Below are 26,460 nucleotides of genomic sequence, written 5' to 3'. Positions count from 1 at the left end.
TAAAGGGAAATTAACGGTAATTCAGCAAATGAAGTATAGTTTGTGATTGGACAGTTTAATGTTGACCAACTTGCTTTATGTAATTCATGGCATCTAAACTGATCCATTCATTCCAAAAATAAAACATTGCAAAATAATGATTTTGTCTTAAATGCCGTTTTTCTTTATTCATTCACAGGATGTGAACAATGTTGGTAAAGTTGATATTTACTGTCCTGCACTAATCAATTTGAACTGAGAAAGCAGTTAAGGGACAACCACGTTAACAAATCTTGAATGATATCAGGCCAGAGCTGGCAAGGACAGCAGATGTCCTTCCTTGAAGGACATTAAGTCAATCAGTTCTTTGTATGACAGTGCTTTACTTTAATGTTTGCCATTTCTGAGGCAAACATTCTTTTCCCCTGTGCATGAAGCCAAGAGACCTTAATCATACCCATGCTACAATAAAACATCCAAAACCAGTGGATTTAACTAAACATGTTCATCCAGATAGGAACATGATCTGTTGTATCTTATTCATGTTGATGTATCTAAAAGAAATCTTTAAAGCAACTTTGGATTCCTAACTGCGTAGGAAGAAACTGCAGATGCTGGTTTACACCAAAGATAGACATAAAATGCTTGAGTAACTCAGCAAGACATGCAGCATCTCTGGAGGGAAGGAATGGGTGACGTTTTGAGTCGAGACCATCATTCTGAAGAAGGGTCTCAACCCAAAACGTCAGCTATCCCTTCTTTCCAGAGATGCTGCCTGTCCCGCTGAGTTACTCCAGCATTTTGTGTCTAACTGCTTGTAATCTATTTTAAGAACATTGGTTTGGATCTATTTGTAAAGCATTTTTTGTTGATGCTGTCGTGGTTACCGGTGTTCAAAATGAAGCAGATGACACGGAGAATTCTTCAAGAAGTTAAAAGCCTTTATTTGCAAACAACGGCTGGAACAATCAGGATGTCAACCATCTGACTGCCCACTTAGTACACCGGGCAGCCTATTTTTATAGGATTATTCTAAACCTTATCTCCTTTGCATTACCTCATACCCACACTCCTTTCTTCAGTCCTTCATTGCTTTGTAGTACCTGTTTGTCCCGCCACCATTAAATCCCATTTAGTAATATATCCTTATCTCAATGCTCACATCCCTTCATATTTCGCCTCCCTTATTTCCTGCTAGTTCATCCCTCACATCCATCCATCCATCACCCCAAGGCCTATGTTTTTCCTTATCTCTTCTCTTGCCACCATTAAATCCTATTCATTGATGAATGTCCGCATCCCTTCGGATTCTGCTACCCTTATCATCTAGGCTAAAGCAAAGGGTACAAGCTAAAGCAAAGGAGTGTTATGTTACAGAGACGTGTCAAGGGTAAGGAATGTCTAGAGCGCCTTAATTAGTCACAGAGAGGGCGCCTAATGCCTAAGTAGTTACAAACCTTAAACAACAATGTATAAAATAATACCGTAACAATGTCTAATGTATAAAATAATATCAAATAATATCATGCATAAAATAATATCGTATTATCTTCCATAATGCCTGTTTTATTTTGATCTTAAACAATGGAACAGAAGTGAGAATTAAAAATGTTTAATTTTGATTGATATATATTTACTTAAAGCCATTCATTTTTACTTTTAAGACATTTAATTAGTTCTATTCTGTAGCAGATGTAGACTGGGATGAATAATATTGAATGATTGTGGTTACCTGTGAAATTATCTTGGCAAAATGTATGATTCTACATTTTGTAAATATTTAATGACCTCTTTCTTAACACGTTAAGTAAGACATTATCCACAGTGCAGTGTGATTTTACTGCTGCATTGTGGACTGTAGATTAAAACTAGTCTTTTGGATCATAGTTACTCAATAACTATGACCTTTAAAACTGCCAAACATTCAAGCACTTCACCAACAGTTGACAAACTATCAAATATATTGGAATAATTTCATGGATTCAGCCCAGCGCCTTGAGAATAGGTCTTTGTATTCCCCTCCTGTAGCATTTTTCTAATAATGAACCTGTTCGCACACGTCAAAGTATTAGTCACCTGGCTGGAGGCCAGTGCAGTTATGACTCAAAATGTCTGTCCAATCCTCCACTGATGCTGTCTGTCCCACAGAGTTCCTCCAGCACTTTCTGTCTTTTGCTTAAGATTCCATCATCTGCTGTTGTTGCGTGTTCAGCTTTTACTAATGTAATTTACCCTGGAATCATGCCAACCACATTCACATTGTACAACCCATTAAATCTTAAATTGCCCAAATTGGAGTTAGCATTGGATCCACCTGATATAACTTCCATGTTTCAAAGCTGGTCAAAATCTGCCGACTAGGTTTGCATGTGACTTGACTATTTGGATAATGTCTAGGATCACTATTCAAAAGTTCATAAGTTATAGGAGCAGAATTAGGCCATTCGGCCCATCAAGTCTACTCCACCATTCGATCATGGCTGATCTATCTTTCCCTCTCAATGCTATTCTGCCTTCTCCCCATAACCCCTGACACCCGTACTAATCAATTAACTAATCAAGATAATTGGTGGTCAGGGAATTTCTATCGAGGGGCAGGTAAAAGTAGATAAAGCATAAAAAATGCATGCACTACAATTTCAAAATGCAATGGGTTTTGCTCAGATGGCATTTTGACTGGAATTATAAATATTATGAAGTAGAAGGACATTCAGCTGTTTGGTCCATGCCATCTCCCATCTGAGTCATCCCATGCCTCTTATTATTACCCTAAATCCCCCCATTTAATCCATTTCCCCTCACTTCCTCACAAACACCTCACTGATGCATTTGTCAGTTATCTCCAGCAAAGCAGTAATTTACTGGCACATCTTTGCAATGTGGGAGGTAGCCGGAGCACCAATAGAAAGAGACAGCAGTCAAGATCAGAATCACACACACACACACACACACACACATATAATGAGGCAGGAGTTGTGCACCATGCTGTCCTTGTGACATCATCGGTTGTCATTGCAGTAACATTGTGGGGTAGCCATCATGCAGTCAACGTCTGGAGGTCACCGGCTAATGGACAAATAGAGGGGAAAGAGAGAGAGAAAGAGGGCGGAATGTGGCATTAATGACATTGTTAATTTGAAATGATTTCTGCTCTGCTGTTCCCCACTCCCTCACATCAATACAGATAAGTGAAGACTTCTATTCTCAGGAGTCATTGAATCTTTTTTTTTTTTAATCCAGCTTTTGGATTGAGGACCGTAGTGGTGTAGCTGGTAGAGCTGCTGCCTCACAGCACCAGAGACCCATGTTCGATCCTGATCTCAGGTGCGTTCTGTGTCAAGTTTGTACGTTCTCCCTGTGGCCATGTAGGCTTCCTGTTTCCTCCCACATCCCGAAGATGTGCGTGTTTGTAAGTTAATTGGCCTCTGTAAATTGTCTGTAAAGTGTATATGATTGACTGATTGAAAGTTACAGCGTGGAAATAGGCCACAAGTTCATGCCGACGATCGATCGCCCATTCACATTTGCTTCATGTTATCCCACTTTCGAATCCAATCTCTACATATTAGGGGCAATTTACAGAGGTCAATTAACCCATAAACCCACATGTTCTTGGGATGTAAGAGGAAACTAGAGCACCTGGAGGAAACCCATGCAGGTCACAGGGAAAACATGTGAACTCCATACAGAGACAGCACCCGAGGTCAGGATCGAACCAGGGTCTCTGGCGCAGTGAGACACCAACTCTGTCAGCTGCACCACTGCACCACCCTTATTGTGGAAAGATGTGTAGAGAGTGGATGCAAAAGTGGGATAACATTAATCTAGTGTGTACGAGGTAATCAATGGTCGGCATGGACACAGTGGGCTGAAAGATCTGCTTCCATGCTGTGTCTTTCAAATCAAATCAGATTCAAAAATCAAATACTTGTAGTGAAGGTTCATCACCAATTTAAATAGGTTTTCAATAAACAAAGACATCAGCGATAAAGGACTTTATTTACGTTTAGGAGTAAGACGTCAAAATAGATAATATTCTGATCAACAAATCACCACAGGACTGATATCAATGTGGTCAACCGTTGCCTAGTCTCAAAGATCTAACTTGGTAGAATGGCAGAGAAATACAATCATGAAAATAGGTGCTTGACAGGTAAGCTCGCAGAAGGGAATAACCAGAGAATATAAATTCAATTCCAGACACCAGTTAAATAGTTTTGCTTTTAATTCAATTTAAACTTCTGAACTTCTGCCTCAACTGATAAAACTAAGGAATTGGTTCTTTGTGGAGTTGACTTCTGAGAGAATATTGGGGGTAAAACAGGGATTTAATTCAAGCTTTGGAGCAACATCAGGTTTCCACAGGATATCATGGTAATCAACAGCCTCTTGTCCAACAGTTTCTAGAGTCATACAGCACAGAAACCGGCCCTTCGGTCCAACTCATCCAGGCTGACCAAGATGCCTCAATCTAAGCTCGTCCCTTTTGCCTGTGTTTGGCCCGTATCTCTCTTAACCTTTACTTTTCACGTGTCTGCCCAAATGTCTTTTAAATGTTGATTTAGTACCTGTCTCAACTGTTTTCTGTGGCGGCTCATTCCATACAGTCACCACCCACCCACTTTGTGAAAACATTGCTGCTCAGGTTCATATTACATCTTTCCCCTCTCAGCTTCAATCTAGGGCTTTTAGTTCTTGGTGCTCCTACCCTCTCTGTGCATTCACCCTACCTATTCATCTCATGATTTCATACGCCTCCATAAGATCAGTCCTCAACCCCCTGTGCTCCAAGAAATAACCCTTTCACTATATCTCAAGCGCCAGCAAACGCGCGGTTGGACTACTTTGCATCTCAGTGCTGAAAGGGGCAGAAATTCGTCCCAGTTTTAAAAGATACCTGCATGTGTACATGAAGAGATGTGATCTGCAGGCTCCAGGTTTTAACCTGGAAGGTAGAGTCAGGCAGGATAGCTGTCTCTTTAGACCGACTTGGCCAAGATTGTCTAACAGGTCTATGTTGTAAAGTTTACACAACTTTGTTCTCCGTGATTTTAACAATCCAGAAGCCTGGACTCAGGATTGAGAAATACGAGTTCAAATCCCACCTGTGCTTCTGGATTTAAAAATTGTAACTGTGAAATGAAATTGCAAATCCCTGCGTAAAAACCCAACTAAATGACCGATGTGCTTTGAAAAATAAAATCTGCGATCTGAAGTTGCCAGTCCAATCTGCGATTGGCAGAGATATAAGTGCCTCCTAAAATACTCCAGGAACCAACTCAGTTCAGGAACACTGAAGGATGTTGGTTGACGGTTGCCCTTGTGAATGGGACCCACATGCCATGTGTTAATAAACCCACCTTCGCAATGAGTGCTTTTGATGCGATCTAAAGAGAGAGGAGTGAGATTTTTTGTAAGCTGTAACTGTAACATGCTTAGTTATAAGGGATAGGAGTAGAATTAGGCCATTCAGCCCATCAAGTCTACTCCGCCATTCAATCGTGGCTGATCTACCTCTCCCTCCTCACCCCATTCTCCTGCCTTGAAGGATTAGTTGTTGGGCCAAGGAACTGATAAAGGTAGAGAACAAAATGCTGGAGTAACTCAGTGGGTCAGGCAGCATCTGTGGAGAGAAGGAATGGGTGGCGTTTCGGGTCGAGGAAGAAAGGGGCTCGACCCGAAACGTCACCCATTCCTTCTCTCCAGAGATGCTGCCTGTCCCGCTGAGTTACTCCAGCTTTTTGTGTCTATCTTTGGGACTGTAGACATGTTGGTTGGTTATAGTCAAGGGGGTCACAGGCTCTTTGTATCTCCTCTGAAACCTGTACAGTGGAGCCTTGGAGAGAGTGGAAACAGGCCTTTTGACCCAACTTTCCCAGGCCGACCAACATGTCCCATCTACACTAGTCCCACCTGCCTGCGTTTGGCCCATATCCCCTCTGAACATATCCTATCCACGTACCTGTCTAAATGTCTCTAAAAACGTCGTGATAGTTGGGAGCAAGGAAGAGGAGTTGGTGGCGGTGGTGGGTGATCCCTTTCCATCCCATGGGCGGGACCAGCCAAGGTATCTTTCCATCCCATGGGTGGGACCAGCCAAGGTATCTTCCCATCCCATGGGTGGGACCAGCCAAGGTATCTTCCCATCCCATGGGTGGGACCAGCCAAGGTGTCTTTCCATCCCATGGGTGGGACCAGCCAAGGTATCTTCCCATCCCATGGGTGGGACCAGCCAAGGTGTCTTTCCATCCCATGGGTGGGACCAGCCAAGGTGTCTTTCCATCCCATGGGTGGGACCAGCCAAGGTATCTTCCCATCCCATGGGTGGGACCAGCCAAGGTATCTTTCCATCCCATGGGTGGGACCAGCCAAGGTATCTTCCCATCCCATGGGTGGGACCAGCCAAGCAAGGTATCTTGAAATGCCAAGCATGCACAGGTGCTGCCGCCTCCGCTGGCTGGCATGACCAGTCTGGCCCATCGGCGTGGCATTCTCCTCCACCCTCGGGGGGGCTCAGGCTACAAAGTTTGTTGCATTCTGCAAGGGGGGGTACAGCCAGCAGCCTGGGCGTGGGAGTCGGGTGCTGCAGCTTAGTCTTTGCAGTCGTTGTAGTGCATTGGTATGTGTGGTCTGTGGGTGTGTAGATACCAGGGTAACAGCCAGGGAAGGGCATCGTTGCTGTGTGTGCTTGGCAAGGGCTGATACTCTCTCTCTCTCTCTCTCTCTCTCTCTCTCCCACTCCCTCTCTTCTCTCTCTCTCTCTCCCACTCTCTCTCTCTCCCACTCTCTCTCCCACTCTCTCTCTTCTCTCTCTCTCTCTCTCCCACTCTCTCTCTCTCTCTCTCTCTCTCTCCCACTCTCCCCTCTCTCCCTCTCTCTCTCTCTCTCCCACTCTCCCCTCTCTCTCTCTCTCTGTCCCCTCTCCATCAGGGTGAAGTTTGGCAGCGGGAGGGAGCCAGTGTAAGGGAGCCACGCACCGGTGTAACAAACCAGCACCAGCAGCACCGACCCTCTCTCTCTCTCTCCCTCTCCCACTCTCCCCTCTCTCTCCCTCTCTTCTCTCTCTCTCTCTCCCACTCTCCCCTCTCTCTCTCTCTCTCTCTCCCTCCCCCTCTCTCTCTCTCTCTCTCTCCCTCCCTCTCTCTCTCTCTCTCTCTCTCTCTCCCACTCTCCCCTCTCTCTCTCTCTCTCTCTCCCTCCCCCTCTCTCTCCCCCTCCCTCCCTCCCTCCCTCTCTCTCTCTCTCTCTCTCTCTCTCTCTCTCTCTCTCTCCCCCTCCCTCCCTCCCTCCCTCCCCCTCTCTCTCCCCCTCCCTCCCTCCCTCTCTCTCTCTCTCTCTCTCTCTCTCTCTCTCTCTCTCCCCCTCCCTCCCTCCCTCCCTCCCTCCCCCTCTCTCTCCCCCCTCCCTCCCTCCCCCCTCTCTCTCTCTCTCTCTCTCTCTCTCTCCCTCCCTCCTCCCCCCTCTCTCTCTCCCTCTCTCTCTCTCACCCCCACCCTCCCCCCCCCTCTCTCCCTCTCTCTCTCTCTCAGTGTCTGAGTTGCAGCCCCGGACCATGTCCGAGCACCGGCTGATGGTGGAGGAGCTCAACGAGCTGCTGGCGAACGACAGCGGCTTTTACAGCCTCCCGGCGCAGCACTGCAACGAGGTTTACTCCAGGATCTATGTGGGGAATGCGTGAGTGTCGTGTTTACAGCTCAATGCACTCTGACAGGCGTCGCGACCACTCGCCTCCTCCCTCCTCTCTCTCCCTCCCTCTCCCTCTCTCCCCCTCCCTCTCCCTCCCCCCATCCTCCCTCCTCTCCCCCCCTCCTCCCTCCCTCCCTCCCCTCCATCCTCCCTCACTCCCTCCACCCCACCACCCCTCCCTCCATCCCCCCTCACTCCCTCCCTCCCTCTCCCTCCCCTCCATCCCCCCTCCCTCACTCCCTCCATCCCCCCTCCCTCCATCCTCCATCCCCCCTCCCTCCCTCCACCCCCCCTCCCTCCATCCCCCCTCCCTCCATCCTCCCTCCCCCCTCCCTCCCCTCCATCCCCCCTCCCTCACTCCCTCCATCCCCCCTCCCTCCCCCTCCCTCCATCCCTCCATCCCCCCTCCCTCCCCTCCATCCCCCCCTCCCTCACTCCCTCCATCCCCCCTCCCTCCCCCTCCCTCCCCCTCCCTCCCTCCACCCTCACTCCCTCCATCCCCCCTCCCTCCTCTCCCTCCCTCTCCCTCGGTTTCCTTATTAGCAAATCGATGGTAGGTATAATTGATCTGACAGCGAGCCCACTGCTCCCATTCATCTACTTCAGTTGAAGCTGATAAAATATTGTTTCTATCCTTTCAGCTGTCAAATGGTTACATGCAATCTCACCAACCTGCTACATATTCGCTGTGGTGGAATTGAATATGCCTGTGAATATATTTGCCTACGTCTACAAATACGTTACATACCTAATATATACCATGCATGAATGACATTTATTTATATTAATATAAAATGTGCATTAGATATTTGCCTTGCCATTTTTTTTCAGTGCAGCTAATGTGTTTTTGCAAGGGTATCTAAGGTTCTGGTCATGTTTGGGAGATGGGTTTCTGGATTGAATTGGAGAGGTGAGATTGTGCAGTCTGTGCTTGTAGTTTGCATCTCGCCCTGTTGCTACCCAGGAGGTTGCAACAAAAACGAAGCAGGTGCAAAGATGACTTCACGGTGGAAGTGAGGCCTCGTGGGCAAAGGTCAATTCAAATGCATGTGCGGTGGATATGCAACAGAGTCCAAGGTGTCTAGGACATTAAGGTCTTTACTAACTTTATGAGGCTCTTGTTATAATGGGATAATGGGAAACGTATTTCAGAGGTTGACTTCCCTAGCCTGATTGCTGTGCAATAATTTTCATAAATTCATTATAGACAATAGACAATAGGTGCAGGAGTAGGCCATTCGGCCCTTCGAGCCAGCACTGCCATGCAATGTGATCATGGCTGATCATGCACAATCAGTACCTCGTTCCTGCCTTCTCCCCATATCCCTCGACTCCGCTATCATTCTCTGATCAGTCTGAAAAAGGGTCTCGACCCGAAACGTCACCCATTCCTTCTCTCCCGAGATGTTGCCTGACCTGCTGAGTTACTCCATCATTTTGTGAAATAATCCGCTATCATTAAGAGCTCTATCTAACTCTCTCTTGAAAGCATTGGCCTCCACTGCCTTCTGAGGCAGGGAATTCCACAGCTTCACAACTCTCTGAGTGAAAAAGTTTTTCCGCATCTCCGTTCTAAATGGCCTACCCCTTATTCTTAAACTGTGGTCCCTGGTTCGGGACTCCCCAAACATCGGGAACATGTTTCCTGCCTCCAGCGTGTCCAATCCCTTAATAATCTTATACGTTTCAATAAGTTCCCCTCTCATCCTTCTAAATTCCAGAGTATAGGAGCAGAATTAGGCCATTCGGCCCATCAAGTCTTCTTTGCCATTCAATCAGGGCTGATCTATCTTCCTCTACCCTCTCAACCCCATTCTCCTGCCTTCTCCCCATAACCCCAGACACTCATACTAATCAAGACTCTTATCAATTTCCGTCTGAAAAATACCCATTGACATGGCCCCCACAGCCGTCTGTGGCAATGAATCCGCCTGGGTTTATTTTCCTGGGTGTGGTGTCTTGGGGAAGGGATGTTGCTATGGCGAATGCTGGGCTGATGTGCTTGGGGAGACCGGCCTCGTGATTGCTGTCTGCTGATCCTTTGAGAAAGTCCACAGGCGTGGGTGGCAAATCAGCAGAGATTGAACCCGGCATTTTTAAAATTATATTTTTTAATCAAAAAATACTTTATTCAAAAAATAAATATATACAAAACATGTTCCTTCCAAAACGCCATCCGTCATTCTCGGAGGCTATACATACATTCAATTACAGATATTCAATACAAAAATTATACAAAATGAACCACCACCATTTCCACTCGTGGCCCACTGAATTGAACCTGGCATGTCAGTCAAATGCTGGAGTAACTCAGCGGGACAGGCAGCATCTCTGGCGGGAAGGAATGGGTGATGTTTCGGGTTGAGACCCTTCTTCAGACTGAGAGTCAGGGGAGAGGGAAACAAGATATGGAAGGGTGGCAAAGAACATGTAAGGTGTCGGAAAAAAACAGATCAAAGTGGATGATGATCAAGAAAATAACCTAGTCTTTTATTACTAATGCTCACATTGGGAAATGACTCTCCTGCTGGGCTCCTGAAGAAAAGAGTAGTGGGAATATTGGGAAAAAAACTTGAATTTAACCGGTAGTGGATTTTACAGTGCATGTACCTCAAATCCACATAGACTACACAGTAGGGTTTTGTACCAAGGTTGTCTCCTACCTAAAAACTTCAAGTTACAATTGCACAAATGCAGATGCAGCTACAACATTTAAAGGGCATTTGACCAAGTATATAGACAGGGTAGGCTGAGAGGAATACAGGCCTAATGGAGGCAAATGGAATTAATGTTGGAACAAATGAACTTCAGATGCTGGTTTACCAAGGATAGACAAAGTGCTGGAGGAACTCAGCGGGTCAGGCAGCATCCATGGAGAACAAGGAAATGGTGACCCTTTTTCGGAAGTGTGTGGCCAGGCATCACGGTTTCAATGGATGAAATGGGCTGAATGGGCTTGTTTCCGTACTGTACGATTCAAAAGAGAGTCAAATATCAAGATTGTTTAATTGTTATGTGTGCCGACAATTAAACAATGGTGGCACAGCGGTAGAGTTGCTGCCTTGCAGCACCAGAGACCCCGGTTCGATCCTGACTATGGATGCTGTCTGTATGGAGTTTGTACGTTCTCCCTGTGAATGCGTGCATTTTCTCTGGGTTTTTTGAGGATGCACCTCCCATACATGCCTTAAATGGCAGAGAGGTCAGTACTTGTGATGGACCAGGCAGTGTCTGCCGCTCTCTGCTGTCTCCTTTGTTCCTGTGTGTTCAAGTTGCCAAACCAAGCCGTGATGCAGCCAGTCATTGTGCAGGTGCAGTCTGTCAGACTTGTAGTGTGTAGGAAAGAACTGCAGATGCTGGTTTAAAGCGAAGATAGACACAAAAAGCTGGAATAGCTCAGCGGGATAGACAGCATCTCCAGTGAGAAGGAATGGGTGACGTTTCGTGTTGAGACCCTTCTGAAGGAGGGATGGGTGACGTTTCGTGTTGAGACCCTTATGAAGGAGGGACTTGACCCGAAACATCACCCATTCCTTCTCTGCAGAGATGCTGCCTGTCCCACTGAGTTACTCCAGCTTTTTGTGTCTGTCAGACTTTGCAGTTGTCCATGTGTCTGTGTCTCAGCAGGAATGGTTTTACACAGTGGGTAAGTGGACCATCTGGGTTGACCTGAGGAGGAAGCAGGTGAGGACCTGGCCACAGAAGGACCAGTTTTTAGCCAAAAATAGTATACATTCAAAAAAGCCACAGGATGACCTTAAAAAATACGCATGATGCGGTTTACTGTGAATTCTGCAACTTCCCTTGTGGTATTGATTCTGAACCTTTTAAATGATTGTAGTGTGTCAATCAAGGCCAAAACTGCAGATGGGATTGATTGATTTAGCAGAGTTTATATGCAATGATGTCAGATGCAATGTTAAAAGAACCTGTACTTTCCAAAAGTGAACATTATTAACAGGTTGAGCTAGTTAAAATCAAAGATAATAGAACAGAGCAAGATAGACCACTCGACCCTAAAACCCATAGTATGTCATGGCACCATTTTAGTAGGCAGTAACTTGCAGAAACATTTAAAACGCAAAATAATTTAAAAAATCTGTGAATTGATAGATGAGATATATTCTGCATTTTTATGGTATCATCACACATACTGTTCCCCCAAAACACTGATTACACTGCGAGAGGCAAAGCGAACGGCGGGTTTTGCTTACTAAAATGGCGGCCGTTCCGCTCCTTTGCGCACTACACTTCAGTATAGGCGATTTCAACGGAGTGGTTCATCTTGCTCCTCTAGTATCTTTGGTTAAAATGTTGGTAGCTGTTTATTGCATATGGAGTTAGTTATTGTCCTTAGCATAAGTTGGTATATTCAGTTAGATAGTACTTTGACTCTGGGCTTGGTTTTCATAGTTGAGTGCTTATCCTGGTGTTGTAGCACAAGTACTTTGTGTTTTAATTGTAATTTGTAATGTGATTAGAGTCATAGAGCATGGAAAGAGGCCCTTCGGCCCAACTTGCCCACACTGGCCAACATGTCCCATCTACACTAGTCCCACCTGCCTGCGTTTTGCCCGTTTCCCTCTAAACCTATCCTATCCATGTATCTGTCTAAATGTTTCTTAAGCATTGCCTTCAGAGGATTTCCTTCTGAAGATTTTTGTTCTGCCATGAGAAAGCTCGGAATTCGTCACCATGACAGATGTTGTAATTCTAATTAATTCTTCTTAGCAAAGGTGTGAAGAATTTGAGCGATTTAAGATATAGTCTAATGTGTGGCAGTTGGGATGGTGGAGAATTTCCAATTGAAATTCCATGTTTCAAGGTCTTGAAGGGTTAAATTATAAGGACTATGTTAAAAATTCAGCTCTCAGGACCGATGGGTGAATTCTTTGAAACCAGAGGTTTGGATAGGGTCGTTGCATATAAGCGATTTCTTCTGGTTGGAGAATTTAGAACAAAGGGGCTGATTATTGGAGCATCTCAGCTGAGAGGTTATCGTGCCACACAGCACGGAAACAAGCCTCAGGATGTGAAATCAGGAAGTATTTACACAGTGGTCATAATCTGGAACTCTGTCCCATGTATGCTGTGGATACTGGGTCAATTGAAGTCTGTGAGGCTGAAAATGATATTGTTTGTAATATCAACAAAGTGTCAGGTATTAAACAGCCAAGGTGGATCCATGTGTAGGAAAGAATTGCAGATGCTGGTTTAAACCACAAAATGCTGGAGTGACTCAGTGGGACAGGCATCCATGATCTGATTACAGAGCGTGATGGGCGATCTTGCCTTCTTATGTTCCTCGGTCTGTTTCTTTAACATTTGTTTTTAGACTCAGAATTACTGTGGAAAAGGAAATTATGATCGTCTGAACTGGGACTATTCCCAAATGTTGTGAAGAGAGATGAATCTGTTTGTATCCCAGTTCACTCTCAGAACACAGATTCATGCTTTAAAACTGCTGAATAGAGGAAGCAGGCAATTCATCTGCAGCTGTTTGAAACAACACCGTAAAAAGTCCAGCGTCTACATTTTGAAATTGCAATAATATACGTGGCAGCTGAGCTAGTCATGAAATATTGAGCAAATACAAAGTGCCGGAGGAATTCAGCGGGTCAGGCAGAATCTTTGGAAGGAATGGACAGGCAACATTTTGTATCCGAAGAAAGACCGTGACCCGGAATGTAGCCCATCTACAGATGCTGCCTGACCCGCTGAGTTCCTCCAGCACTTTGTGTTTGGCTCAAGATTTCCAGCATCTGCAGTTCTTTGTATCTCTAGTCCCAGGTACCAGTTGCATTTGGTGATCTGTTGAATAATATAATTAATGATTTATTTAAACAGCGGGAAGTAAATCTTAAAACTTCACAATGCCTTTCTTCAGTTTCGGATGCAGAGGTGATACAAAGGACACTGAAAAAGGACTGTAAATGGGAGACAGAGTGTGTACAGATTGCAATTTATTTTAGCTGTATGCATTCACAGTTGAATTACTGCACTGGGTCATCTTTCACAGATTAAAAATAGGATCAAAAATACTGGCGTCTGCAAATTATGTCCAGACATCTTCACGTCAATTCTGACATTGGAGAAAAGCTGAGATAAGGAAGATAAAACATAGAACACTACATTACTTCATCAGAAACAAGAATCGTGGATGGGATGTTATTCATTTCACCTAACCGTTTTCCAAATTAACCTGTAGGAAGGAACTGCAGATGTTGGTTTAAGCCGAAGATAGACAAAATGTTGGAGTAACTCAACGCGACAGACAGCATCTCTGGAGTGAAGGAATGGGTGACATTTCGGGTCAAGTCTGAAGAAGGGTCTCGACCCAAAACGTCACCCATTCTTTCTTTCCAGAGATGCTGCCTGTCCCGCTGAGTTACTCCAGCATTTTGTGTCTATCTTTGTTCCAAATTTACCTGACCTATTGGTACATTGCCAAAAATTATAGTATGAGATCTAAGCAACCAAGTTTGTTTAAAAATGCTTTTGCCTCTGATGAAGTACTGAAGTATGTGCAGGTAGATATGTGTTGGTCTTGGCATCATGTTCAGCACAGACATTGTGGGCCGAAAGGCCTGTTCTTGAGCAGTACTTTCTATGTTCTCCTAATGTTCTATGTTCTCCTAAACTCTTTATGAATAGAATTTTATTAGTAAACTTTCATCTTTGCATCTTCCTATGTTCGCCTATTGGTTCAAGTAATATTTAATGATGTGTCAAGGTTATTTATTGGAAGCAAAAGGAAATGCAGATGCTGGAATCCTTGAACAAAAAACAAAGTGCTGGAGGAACTCGGCAGGTCAGGCAGCATTTGTGGAGGGAATGGACAGTTGACATTTCAGGTCAGGCTCCTTCTTCAGACTGATTGATTAAGGGGGGAAGGCAAAGAGTGGCAAGTGATAGGTGGATACAGATGAGGGAGGGTGGGTAATTGACAGATGGGTGAGCTTAATCCCAATCCGAAATGTTGTCTGTCCATTACCCTCCATAGATGCTTCCCGACCCACTGAGTTCCACCAGCACTTTGTTTTTTTGCTCAAAGTGACTTGGTTAGGTGCAGCTGAAAGCCAGAAGGCAATAGTTAGGGTGCTCCATTCTCATGGCGTGAAGAAAAGAACAGCAGATGCTGGTTTAAATCGAAGATGGACACAAAATGCGGGAGTAACTCAGCGGGACATCGACCCGCAGCCTACTCCTTCTCTCCAGAGATGCTGCCTGTCCAGCTGAGTTACTCCAGCTTTTTGTGTCTATCTTCCATTCTCATGGCGATTGGAAAACCAAGTCATACAGCTTGGTGACCTTATCATCATTCGACATGCAGGTGTGGAGGTGTAAGAAAATAACTGCAGATGCTGGTACAAATCGAAGGTATTTATTCACAAAATGCTGGAGTAACTCAGCAGGTCAGGCAGCATCTCAGGAGAGAAGGAATGGGTGACATTTCGGGTCGAGACCCTTCTTGACTGCTTTGTCAGAGGAAGAGGAACGTTCTCTGAGATGGCTGTGCGTGGACCATCGAGAAGTGCGATCGGTAACTTGATGTTGGCGTGGTCTCAAATGCAAAGACCTTTTTGAAAACATATGTACGAATCCTTTTAGTAATATTTTCCCGGTCTCTTCATATCACACACAGTATTAGAGAGCAAGGGTTGGCAAGGTGGTTCTTGATGTGAATCAGTGCATTGCTGGAACTGTCTCGGCCCATTGGTGACCTGCATTCCCTTTGATTCTCACGCCGAGGGGGAAAGTGGCTTTCTGTTTTACCAAGGGCTTGGATCCAAGGATGCTGGATGCCAAAGTGTGGGCATGACTCTCTCACCTCACAGCGTCTTCACAGAAGGAATCTTTATCGTAAAAACATAAAGTCATACAGCGCAGGAACAGGCCTCTCGGTCCAAGTTGCCCCATCTAAGGTCACCCCGTTTGCTCGCACTTGATCCATGTCCCTCTAAACCTTTCTGATTCGTGTATCTGTCCAAATGTCTTTTAAATGTTGTTATTGTACCTGCCTCAATTACTTTGGAGGGTGAGGGGAGACTGGATAGGAGTGCATAAAATTATGAGGAGCATAGGTAGGGTGGACAGTCAGAACCTCTTTCCCAGAGGGCAAAGATATAACATAACATAACATAACATAACAACACTTTATTGTCACTCGGCTTTTTACACCGAACGAAATTTCAGCAGTCACACAAAACACAGCAAAAAAGAAAAGAACACAGGACACCCGACCCCAACACAAACATCCATCACAGTGACTCCAAACACTGTGTGGGGCAAGTTTTTAAACAGAGAGTGGTAAGGGCCTGGAGGCAGACACGGTAGTGGGATTCAAGAGGCTTTTTGATAGGCACAAGGAAGGGAGGGAATAGAGAGGTATGGATCGTGTACAGGCAGATGAGATCGGTTTTACTAGGCATCATGTTCGGCACAAACATTATGGGCTGAAAGGGCCATTCCTGTGCTGTACTGATGTATATCCTTTGTGCTTCCTCTGGCAGTTCGTTCTATACGCCCACTATCATCTATGTGAAAAAGTTGCACTTCAGGTTGCTATTAAACCTTTCCCCTCTCACCTTAACTACTTAATTCTAGTTCTTAATAGACAATAGACAATAGGTGCAGGAGTAGGCCATTCGGCCCTTCGAGCCAGCACTGCCATTCAATGTGATCATGGCTGATCATTCTCAATCAGTACCCCGTTCCTGCCTTCTCCCCATACCCCATGACTCGGCTATCCTTAAGAGCTCTATCTAGCTCTCTCTTGAATGCATTCAGAGAATTGGCCTCCACTGCCTTCTGAGGCAGAGAATTCCACTCTCTGACTGAAAGGGTTTTTCCTCATCTCAGTTCTAAATGGCCTACCCCTTATTCTTAAACTGTGGCCCCTGGTTCTGGACTCCCCCAACATTGGGAACATGTTTCCTGCCTCTAACGTGTCCAACCCCTTAATAATCTTAATAATAGTTTTCAATTCCCATCTAGTTCTTAATTCCCCTGCCCTGGGTAAAAGACTCTGTGCATTCACCATATCTATTCCCCTTGTGATTTTGCACACCTCGAAAAGACCACCCCTCAGCGTCCTGTGCTCCAATGAACAAAGCCGTAGTCTGCCTAACCAATCCCTGTTAGCTCAGGCCCTTGAGTGCCGGCAATATCCTCGGAAATCTTGTCTGCATTCTTTCCAGCTTAATGGCATCTTTCCTTTGGCAGTGAGACCAAAACTGAACACAGTACTACTACAGGTCCACCACCGATTTCCCAGCATCCTTGGGTCCAGAGCCTTTCTGGATCATCTGTTTTGCTGGAGGATCAGTGCTCACAGCCTCTGAGAGGAGTCCAATGGCACCGGTCCACCGAGGCAGCTGGGGAGCAGAGATATCGGGCTGCAAAATCAGCCTTGGTAGTCAGCTGCGGGAACAGATCCGTAACGTCCAGAGCCCTGGCCGCAACAGGGCAGATTCGACCCGTTGATCGGCGTGGAAGACCTGATGAGGTCGAGATCGGCCGGCTCACCTGGCCTAGGCACCACATTTTCGGGGGGTAGTTCGGGGGGGTTCTAGTAAGCTCTCATGTTTTGTCCGGATTAAAGGAGATGCTGAACCACCAGTTGCCAGAAAATCGGCGGTGGACCTGTAGTGCGGCCTCACCGACACCTTATACAACTGTAACATAACATCCCAACTTATGTACTCCATTCCTTGACTGATGAATGCCAGCGTGCCAGAAGCCTTCTGCACCATCCTACCTGTGACTCCACGTTTCACTATTGCACCTTCCATCGTGTTGGTCAATCAAACTGCCTTTTACTCAACAGAAAATGATATTTCAAAATGCAGGAGTAAGTAACTCAGCGGGTCAGGCAGCATCTCAGGAGAGAAAGAACAGGTGACCCGAAACGTCACCCATTCCTTCTCTCCTGAGATGCTGCCTGACCCGCTGGGTTACTCCAGCATTTTGTGATACCTTCGATTTGTACCAGCATCTGCAGTTATTCTCCTACAGAAAATGATATTTAGTGCATACTTTAACTGAAATTCAAGAGCAAGAAAGTGGATTTAATACTCCAAGGCTTTAACCAGTAAAATCAATGAATACTGACACATTGAGTCATAGAAAGATACAGCATAGAAACAGGCCCTTCAGCCCACTGAGTCCATGCTGATCATCAACCACCCATTTACACTCATCCCACTTTTTATATGACTGGAATTTAATCCGTTAGTTTGCTGGGATGGATTCTTCAACAAGGAGATTATTTCTGAGGCCGTTTGACTCATTTTAGTTTTAGAATTGACCAGGGAGTGTTTGCATAAATTGAAATATTTCTTTCAAGGTCATGTGGTTCGTGTGGTTCAATTAATTGTATTCATTACAGCATAAATTCTCAGTGGTGAATTTACCTTCTCTACCACCGTTGCATTTATAACAGCTGGAAGTTACCTTGAATTTTTAAAAAGTAAGTGCATTAGAAAGAAATGCAGTAGGACTTTGCAATACGGTTAGATTCATTTATTTATTAATAACGGTATTACGGCCCAGGCGAAATGTTACATCTGCCAGGAACAGACACAGCTAATTATAGGAATCGCGTCAGCTCACAGTGTCAGGCAGCTGCAGTGTTTGTGAGAGTGCTGTGGACATTTGCTGAGCAAGTCAGGTCATCCCTAGAGAGGCTGTTCACCATGCCTGACTTCTCGGGGCTTTGGTAGTCTAGTACGATTTCTATGTAATTAGCCAATGAAAACCTCTGGAAAACATTGAATAAAATCACATTGCTTACGACTAATCCTGTAACATTGCCGAGTATTCCAGGGAAAAGCTGAGGCATGTTGCTGTCACGTTGATTCTAAGGACCAGCTGCTATCTCGGAATCCATTGTGTTTCCGGGATTAAAAAACGGACAATAAATTTTCAGTTTCCTTTTTTCCTTATTCTAATGCTAAGGAGTTTACATGTACTTATTTTTTGTTAAACTAAGTTCCCCTGTTGACTTAGTTATTAAAATACATTTTGACAGATACACAAATAGGAAAGGTTTCGAGGGATATGGGTCAAACACGGGTAAATGGGGACTTGCTGAGTTTCAGGTTTAGTTTTAGAGATACAGCGTGGAAACAGGCCCTTCGGCCCACCGAGTCCGTGCCCACTAGCGATCCCCGCACACTAACACTATCCTACACACAAGGAACAATTTACAAGCCAAATAATCTGCAAACCTGTATGTCTTTGGAGCGTGGGAGGAAACTCCAAAGACCTGCACCCGGGGAAAACCCACGCAGGTCATGGGGAGAATGTACAAACTCTGTACAGACAGCACCTGTAGTCAGGATTGAACCTGGGTCTCTGGCGCTAAAGGCAGCAAGCCTAGGCTGCACCACCGCGCCAGCTTAGATGGGTCATCTTGGTCAACACGGATGAGTTGGGCCAACGGGCCTATTTATATGCTGTATGAATCTATGCCAGGATTTGAAGGCCTGACCCGTAGGGAGAGGTTGGGCAGCACTTATCCCTTGGAGCACATGAGACTGAAGTGTGATCTTATAGAAATACTAGACCAGGTGGACCCGTTGGGCCCAAAGCTCTCCTGCATTGGTGCAGCACCCTCTCCTACCCCCCTCCCCCCTCTCCCCTCCCATCCTCCCTCCTACTCCTACCCCCCTCCCCCCTTCCTCCCCCCTCCCGCCTTCCTCCCGCCTTCCTCCCCCTCCCCCCCTTACTCCTCCTTCCTCCCCCTCGCCCCCTTCCTTCCCCCCTTCCCTCCCTCCCCCCCCCTTCCTTCCCACCCTCCCCTCCCCCCTTCCCCTCCCCAACTCCCCCCATATCCTCCCTCCCTCCCTAGGAGATAGATTTAAACTTTAAAATGTGAATAACTTTTAAAATATAACACCGCTTTCAATGAAACTTCTTCCATTAGCACCAAAGGGATGACGGTGAGTAAGGTGGGCCTAAAATTGTCGCGCTATCATGTACCGTTTTGGCTGTAGTTCAGGAACAAACAAACAAACAAACAAACGAGAGTTTTAGTATATAGATTTCAGATCATGAGGGCAAGAGGTGAGTGCACAGAGGTAGGGGAATCAAGAACCAGAGGACATAGGTTTAAGGTGAGAGGGGAAAGATTTAATAGAAATCTGAGAGCCAATCTTTTTAACTCAGATGGTGGTGTGTATATGAAACGAGTTGCCAGGGTAGATAGTTGAGGCAGATAGTATAACACCATTTAAAAGGCATTGGGGCAGGTACATGAAAAGGATATGTTTCGAGTTGTAAACCCTGGCAGGTGTGACGAGCATGGACAGGGCATCACGGTAGCGCAGCGGTAGAGTTGCTGCTTTACAGCGAATGCAGCGCCGGAGACTCAGGTTCGATCCTGACTACGGGTGCTGTACTGTAAGGAGTTTGTATGTTCTCCCCGTGACCTGCGTGGGTTTTCTCCGAGATCTTCGGTTTCCTCCCACACTCCAAAGACGTACAGGTATGTAGGTTAATTGGCTGGGTAAATGTAAAAATTGTCCCTAGTGGGTGTAGGATAGTGTTAATGTACGGGGATCGCTGGGCGGCACGGACTTGGAGGGCCGAAAAGGCCTGTTTCCGGCTGTATATATATGATATGATATGATATGGTCAGCATGAGCCAGTTGGGACAAAGGCCGATTTTCCATGCTGTATGACTCGATGATTCTGAACCTCCTTTCCTTATCTGACACCCCTTTGTCTCCTTTTCATCTCTAATCTTTGACACTATCTCCATGCATTGCCAATCAACCCCCTCACCTGTATCCACCTATCACTTGCCAGGATTTTTCCACCACCCTCCCATAACTCTTTTCTAGTTTTCTCCCAACTTCTCCATCAGTCTGAAGAAGGGTCCCGATCTGAAATGTCACCTGCCTATTTCCCTCCACCAATGCTGCCTGAGTTCCTCCAGCATGATCAGCCATGATCACATTGAATGGCGGTGCTGGCTCGAAGGGCCGAATGGCCTCCTCCTGCACCTATTGTCTATTGTGTTTTGCTCAAAATTCCAGTATCGGCAGTTCCTTGTTATCTGCATTAGAAATGCAGGATGAAAATGTCCAAGTTTTAAACATAGTATTTGTCATTGTAATACTGAACAAGTTAAGTGCAATAATTTTTGTGATCATTTGCTTCTGGTTTTACTTGTTTTACAGGTTTAGTGGATGAATTGTTTTAGAATTCGTCATTCGTTCACTGCCCCTCCTTTTAATTGATAGCTTAGAATGATTGGGATCTCGTGTTGCCATTAGGCAACAAAGGTTGTGATCGCCGTTGCGGGGAATATGAGAGCGGGGGCAGGTTTAGCGAATTCTCCGTCTCTGCTTACTCCTTTGTGAAAGTTCAGCGTTATCAAGAGCACTTACGATGCATTAAAACCACTTCTCTTTCCGGGTATCTAATGTGTGCTTCTTACATTTTTTCTTTTTATTGTCAACATTCCTGTGTAAGGTCGCCAACCTGAAACGTTAGGTGTTTCCCTTTCTCGCCACGGATGCTGCCCAACATCCTGAGTATTTCCATAATTCTCTGTTTTTTAATCTCAAATTTTAGATAGGAACATAGATCTGCAATGAAAGGAGGGGTCTGGATCAGGTGCAGGCCGATGACATTAGTTCAATTGGCATCTTGTTCAGCACAGGTATGCATACAAAGATATGCCAACGGGCTTGTTACCGGCCCGTAGTTTATGTTCTTTATTGACCAGGTATTCCCGTGCTTCTTGCTTTATTGGATATTTTTAAAGCAGAGATTGATAGGTCTTTGATTAGTAAGCGTGTCAAAGGTTTGGAAGTAAGAATAGAAAGGCAGATTATTATCTGAATGGTGTCAAGTTAGGAGGAGGGGGAGTTCAACGAGATCTGGGTGTCCTAGTGCATCAGTCAATTAAAGGAAGCATGCAGGTACAGCAGGCAGTGAAGAAAGCCAATGGAATGTTGGCCTTCATAACAAGAGGAGTTGAGTATAGGAGCAAAGAGGTCCTTCTACAGTTGTACCGGGCCCTGGTGAGACCGCACCTGGACTACTGTGTGCAGTTTTGGTCTCCAAATTTGAGGAAGGATATTCTTGCTATGGAGGGCGTGCAGCGTAGGTTCACTAGGTTAATTCCCGGAATGGCGGGACTGTCGTATGTTGAAAGGCTGGAGCGATTGGGCTTGTATACACTGGAATTTAGAAGGATGAGGGGGGATCTTATTGAAACATATAAGATAATTAGGGGATTGGACACATTAGAGGCAGGAAACATGTTCCCAATGTTGGGGGAGTCCAGAACAAGGGGCCACAGTTTAAGAATAAGGGGTAGGCCATTTAGAACGGAGATGAGGAAGAACTTTTTCAATCAGAGAGTGGTGAAGGTGTGGAATTCTCTGCCTCAGAAGGCAGTGGAGGCCAGTTCGTTGGATGCTTTCAAGAGAGAGCTGGATAGAGCTCTTAAGGATAGCGGAGTGATGGGGTATGGGGAGAAGGCAGGAACGGGGTACTGATTGATAGTGATCAGCCATGATCGCATTGAATGGCGGTGCTGGCTCGAAGGGCTGAATGGCCTACTCCTGCACCTATTGTCTATTGTCTATTGTCTATTGTTATGCGAAGATGGAATGAGATTTTTTTAGATTTAGAGATACAGCGCGGAAACAGGCCCTTCGGCCCACCGAGTCCGCGCCGCCCAGCGATCCCCGCACATTAACACTATCCTACACACACTAGGGACAATTTAAAAAAAAAAATGTTTTTACATTTTACCCAGCCAATTAACCTGCATACCTGTACGTCTTTGGAGTGTGGGAGGAAACCCACGCAGGTCACGGGGAGAACGTACAAACTCCGTACAGACGGCGCCCGTAGTCAGGATCGAACCTGAGTCTCCGGCGCTGCATTCGCTGTAAGGCAGCAACTCTACCGCTGCGCCACCGTGGCGCCTAATAGGGTTGAGAGGTAAAAAATAGGTCAACCATGATAGAATGACGAAGCAGACTCGATGGGCTGAATGGCGTAATTCTGCTTCTATGTCTTTGTAACTGTGCAGAAGGAAACATAGATGCAGGGTGAGATTGATGACCTCCATTATTGGTTTCTGACAACCTTTGAGAGATTTAGGCTTTTAATCTTTCACTCTGCAGGTTTGTGGCACAAAATCTGATGAGGTTGGAGCGACTGGGGATAACGCACATATTAAACAGTGCAGAAGGAAAATCATTCATGCATGTCAACACCAATGCGGAGTTCTACGCAGGCTCAGGGATCATCTACCACGGGATCAAAGCCAACGACACAGAGACATTCAACCTGAGCTCCTATTTTGAAGAAGCTGCTGATTTCATTGACAAGTCTTTGTTACAAAAGGATGGTGAGTCAGACGTGTGTATCAAAACTGTTACTATGGATAACTCGCTGTGGTGGTTGTGAATTTGTTGTCTCAGCTACAACACTTGTTGCTACTTAATGAATGAATGAATGAATGAATGAATAAGTCTATTGGCCAAGTATGTGCATATACAAGGAATGTCCCTTGGTGCTCCGCTCACAAATGGCAACACAAACAAAGGGGCCAGTCTTTGCAAACTGGAGTCAGTCTGTGAGTAGGTGTGATTTGCTGCTTGGGGAGGAGTGAGTGGGGAAGGGTCCATCCAGTCTTTGCAAACTGGAGTCAGTCTGTGAGTAGGTGTGATTTGCTGCTTGGGGAGGAGTGAGTGGGGAAGGATCCAATCTTTTCAGAACGGAGTCAGTCTGTGAGTAGGTATGAATTGCTGCTTTGGGAGGGGTGGGTGCGGAAGGGTCCAGCCTTTGCAAACTGGAGTCAATCTGTGAGGATGTGTGAAGATGATATGGTGGGGGGGGGGGGGGGGGGGAGGGGATCCCAGGATTATGTTTCCGTTTCTCGAACTTGCAGTAAAACTCGTTCAGGTCGTTGGTCAGCTGACGATTGTCCAAGGAGCTGGTGATTTCTTGCAAGCCCTTTCAAACTGAAGAGGAGTCATTGAGTTGATGTCTACACAATAGTAAGCTTAAGTTCCATTGTCCAGCAGCCTTGCACATAACTAGCTGATAATACTTATAAGCTGATAAGGTGAAGGGGAAAAGATTTAATAGGAATCTGAGGGGTAACTTTTTCACACAAAGGGTGGTGGGCGTATGGAACGAACTGCCAGTGGAGGTAGTTGAGGCAGGGACAACTGCAATGTTTAAGAAACAGACAGGTACTGTGATCGCACAGCTTTGGAGGGATATGGGCCAAATGGAGGCAGGTGGGACTAGTGTAGCTGGGACATGTTGGCTGGTGTGGGCAATTTGGGCTGAAGGGCCTGTTTCCACACTGTATGGCTCTGACCAGCTGCAATTAGCTGAGTATTTATTTAATCATGGGGGATATAAAGGTACAACACAATGTCTCTGAAAGGCCCTATTCCAAAATAGGGGTGAGGGAAAATTAGTCAAGAGTCAAGAATCTTTAATTTAACATGTACACTGATACTGGAACAATATGATTCTTATTTGCAGCAGCATAACAACCTTGTAAACACAATACATATAGATAATATATAATAATAATAATAATAATAATAATATATTCCTTTATTCGTCCCACACCAGGGAAATTTACAGTGTTACAGCAGCAAATTGGATAGTTAGAGATCATTACAGTGAGGAGGTGACTGGAGGAGACTCACTGTGATGGATGTTTCTTTTTTTTGTTTTGTGTTGGTTTGTGATTGTGTGTGTTATTGCTTATTTTAATTGCTCTTATTGTTGGACTGTGGTTAACGGAATTTCGTCCAAAAGACTTGTTTTTTTGGATGACAATAAGGGTTATTCTGATTCTGATTATAAATAAAAGTAAAGACAAGGATAAATTGTCATCAGTTTACTGTGTATTCCTTAACTGTTACTATTGACTCATCTGCTGGGAGCAGTGCTGGTTGTGCAGTCTCGCATAGTAAGCTAATATAATGCAATAAATGAATAACAACAATACTAGTGCAACAAAAACCTAAAAGTCCTCAGTGCCACCCAAAGATAGTATCTTTGGTGCAACCTAAGGCAGTCCAAAGAAGTTCGTAGTTTAGATTAGCATCGTGCAGTATTCAACAGTCTAATGGCTGTTGGGAAGAAGCTATCTTGAACTTATTGGTTCAAAAAATAAATTAAGTGTATTTAATTTAAAAAATAAGTGTATGTAACTCAGTAAATTAAATAAAAATACTGGAGTTTAAAAAAAAGTATTGGTTAAAAACCCACCTGATTCTTAAAGGAAGACAATCAACCTTCACTCCCCAGCATCGGCTAACTGTGACCATCACTGTGGTAACGGATGGGTGTCATAGAGTCATACAGTGTGGAAACAGGTCCAGCTTGCCCACGCAGACCAACATGTCCCATGTATAGAGGTGACCTCTGGCACAGCTTCATAAATGATCAGCTTGAGGACAATTAGAGATGAGTATTTTACGCTATCAAGTTGTTCTTCATGTATATTAACTGAATCCAAATCAAAAGTAAACCAGTTCCCATTTTGCAAAAAAACAAATTTCTTTCATCTTTCTCTGCAAGTAATCTATTGATTCGAGGGCAGTGCATCTTTTGAGGACAAAAAAAGTTTCCTGCGTGGATTTCATTCCTTGCTGTTGGTGTCTGTGGAGGATCGTTGTCCTTTAAGCTGTTAAGCAATTTAAGTGTGTAGGAAGGAACTGCAGATGCTGGTTTGCACTGAAGATAAATGCTGGAGTAAACAGCATCTCTGGAGAGAAGGAATGGATGACGTTTTGAGTCGAGATGTGTAAGAAAATAACTGCAGATGCTGGTACAAATCGAAGGTATCACAAAATGCTGGAGTAACTCAGCAGATCAGGCAGCATCTAGGAGAGAAGGAATGGGTGACATTTCGGGTCGAGACCCTTCAGACTGAAGAAGGGTCTCGACCCAAAACGTCACCCATTCCTTCTCTCCTCGATGCTGCCTGACCTGCTGAGTTACTCCAGCATTTTGTGATACCTTCCTTTTGAGTCGAGATCCTTCTTCAAACTTTTTCAGACAATTTAAGGGAATGACTGTCTAATATAATGAATGCATTTTATCTTTTAAACTATAGTAATCTTATGGCAATATTAAAAATAATAAAATCTAGTTTTTGACTTTTTAGAGCTGATGGCTTTTACCATCACAAAATAAAGTACTGGTTCTTGGCATTGTGGAGCAAAGTTAAATGAGACATTGTACTGAATTAAACAGAACGTAAAACAGCATGGTGGCACTAAAATATCAGTCATTCTTGTTATGAATTGGAACCAAATTCGATATATCTGCATAGTTCCACTCACAGAAAAAAAAAAGTATAGTAATTTATGCTGTGTAATAGAAATAATTGGGTAATAAAGAAAGGGAAATTAGGAAACTGAAACTTATAGGTCAGCTGCAATTTATAATAAATACTATTAGAAGATAATGGAGATTGATGTTGGCTATTTAATTCTGACCTGTAACTTTGTAACGATCTACATTTTTGTTGACCCACTAAGCATTTCCTCTGGTAAAGGTTAGGAGGTTGATGATTTTTTAAAAAACTGATCACGCAATGCAATGAACCATCTCTCATCTCTTTTGGTGCTGAATTTACTTTACCTGAAAGATGTTTTATAATCCATCACTGAAATACAGATAATATTTGGCAAAGGCACAGTTAATAAATCAGAGAATTTAAGGCCCATCTGAAAACTTTTCTAATATGTTAGCATAAAATAGCAACATCATTTCCATAGGGCGTTGAGC

The 26,460-nt window shown here is 44.7% G+C and overlaps 1 protein-coding gene across 1 annotated transcript in view; it reads left to right on the top strand.

Annotated features, from left to right (window-relative positions):
* The first annotated feature begins 7,492 nt into the window (after positions 1-7,492).
* Positions 7,493-26,460, top strand: part of dusp3a (dual specificity phosphatase 3a) — a 33,440-nt gene continuing 14,472 nt past the window's right edge. The window contains exons 1-2 of the mRNA XM_078424938.1: positions 7,493-7,653; positions 22,818-23,044. Coding sequence (XP_078281064.1) covers positions 7,532-7,653; positions 22,818-23,044 — 349 coding nt within the window. The 5' untranslated portion in view covers positions 7,493-7,531. The remainder of the gene's footprint in view (positions 7,654-22,817; positions 23,045-26,460) is intronic.

This window comes from Rhinoraja longicauda, chromosome 29, assembly GCF_053455715.1.
Source record: "Rhinoraja longicauda isolate Sanriku21f chromosome 29, sRhiLon1.1, whole genome shotgun sequence".
Classification (NCBI taxonomy): Eukaryota; Metazoa; Chordata; class Chondrichthyes; order Rajiformes; family Arhynchobatidae; genus Rhinoraja; species Rhinoraja longicauda.
Note: the sequence above shows the minus strand (reverse complement) of the source record. Positions and strands in the feature narration are given on the sequence as shown.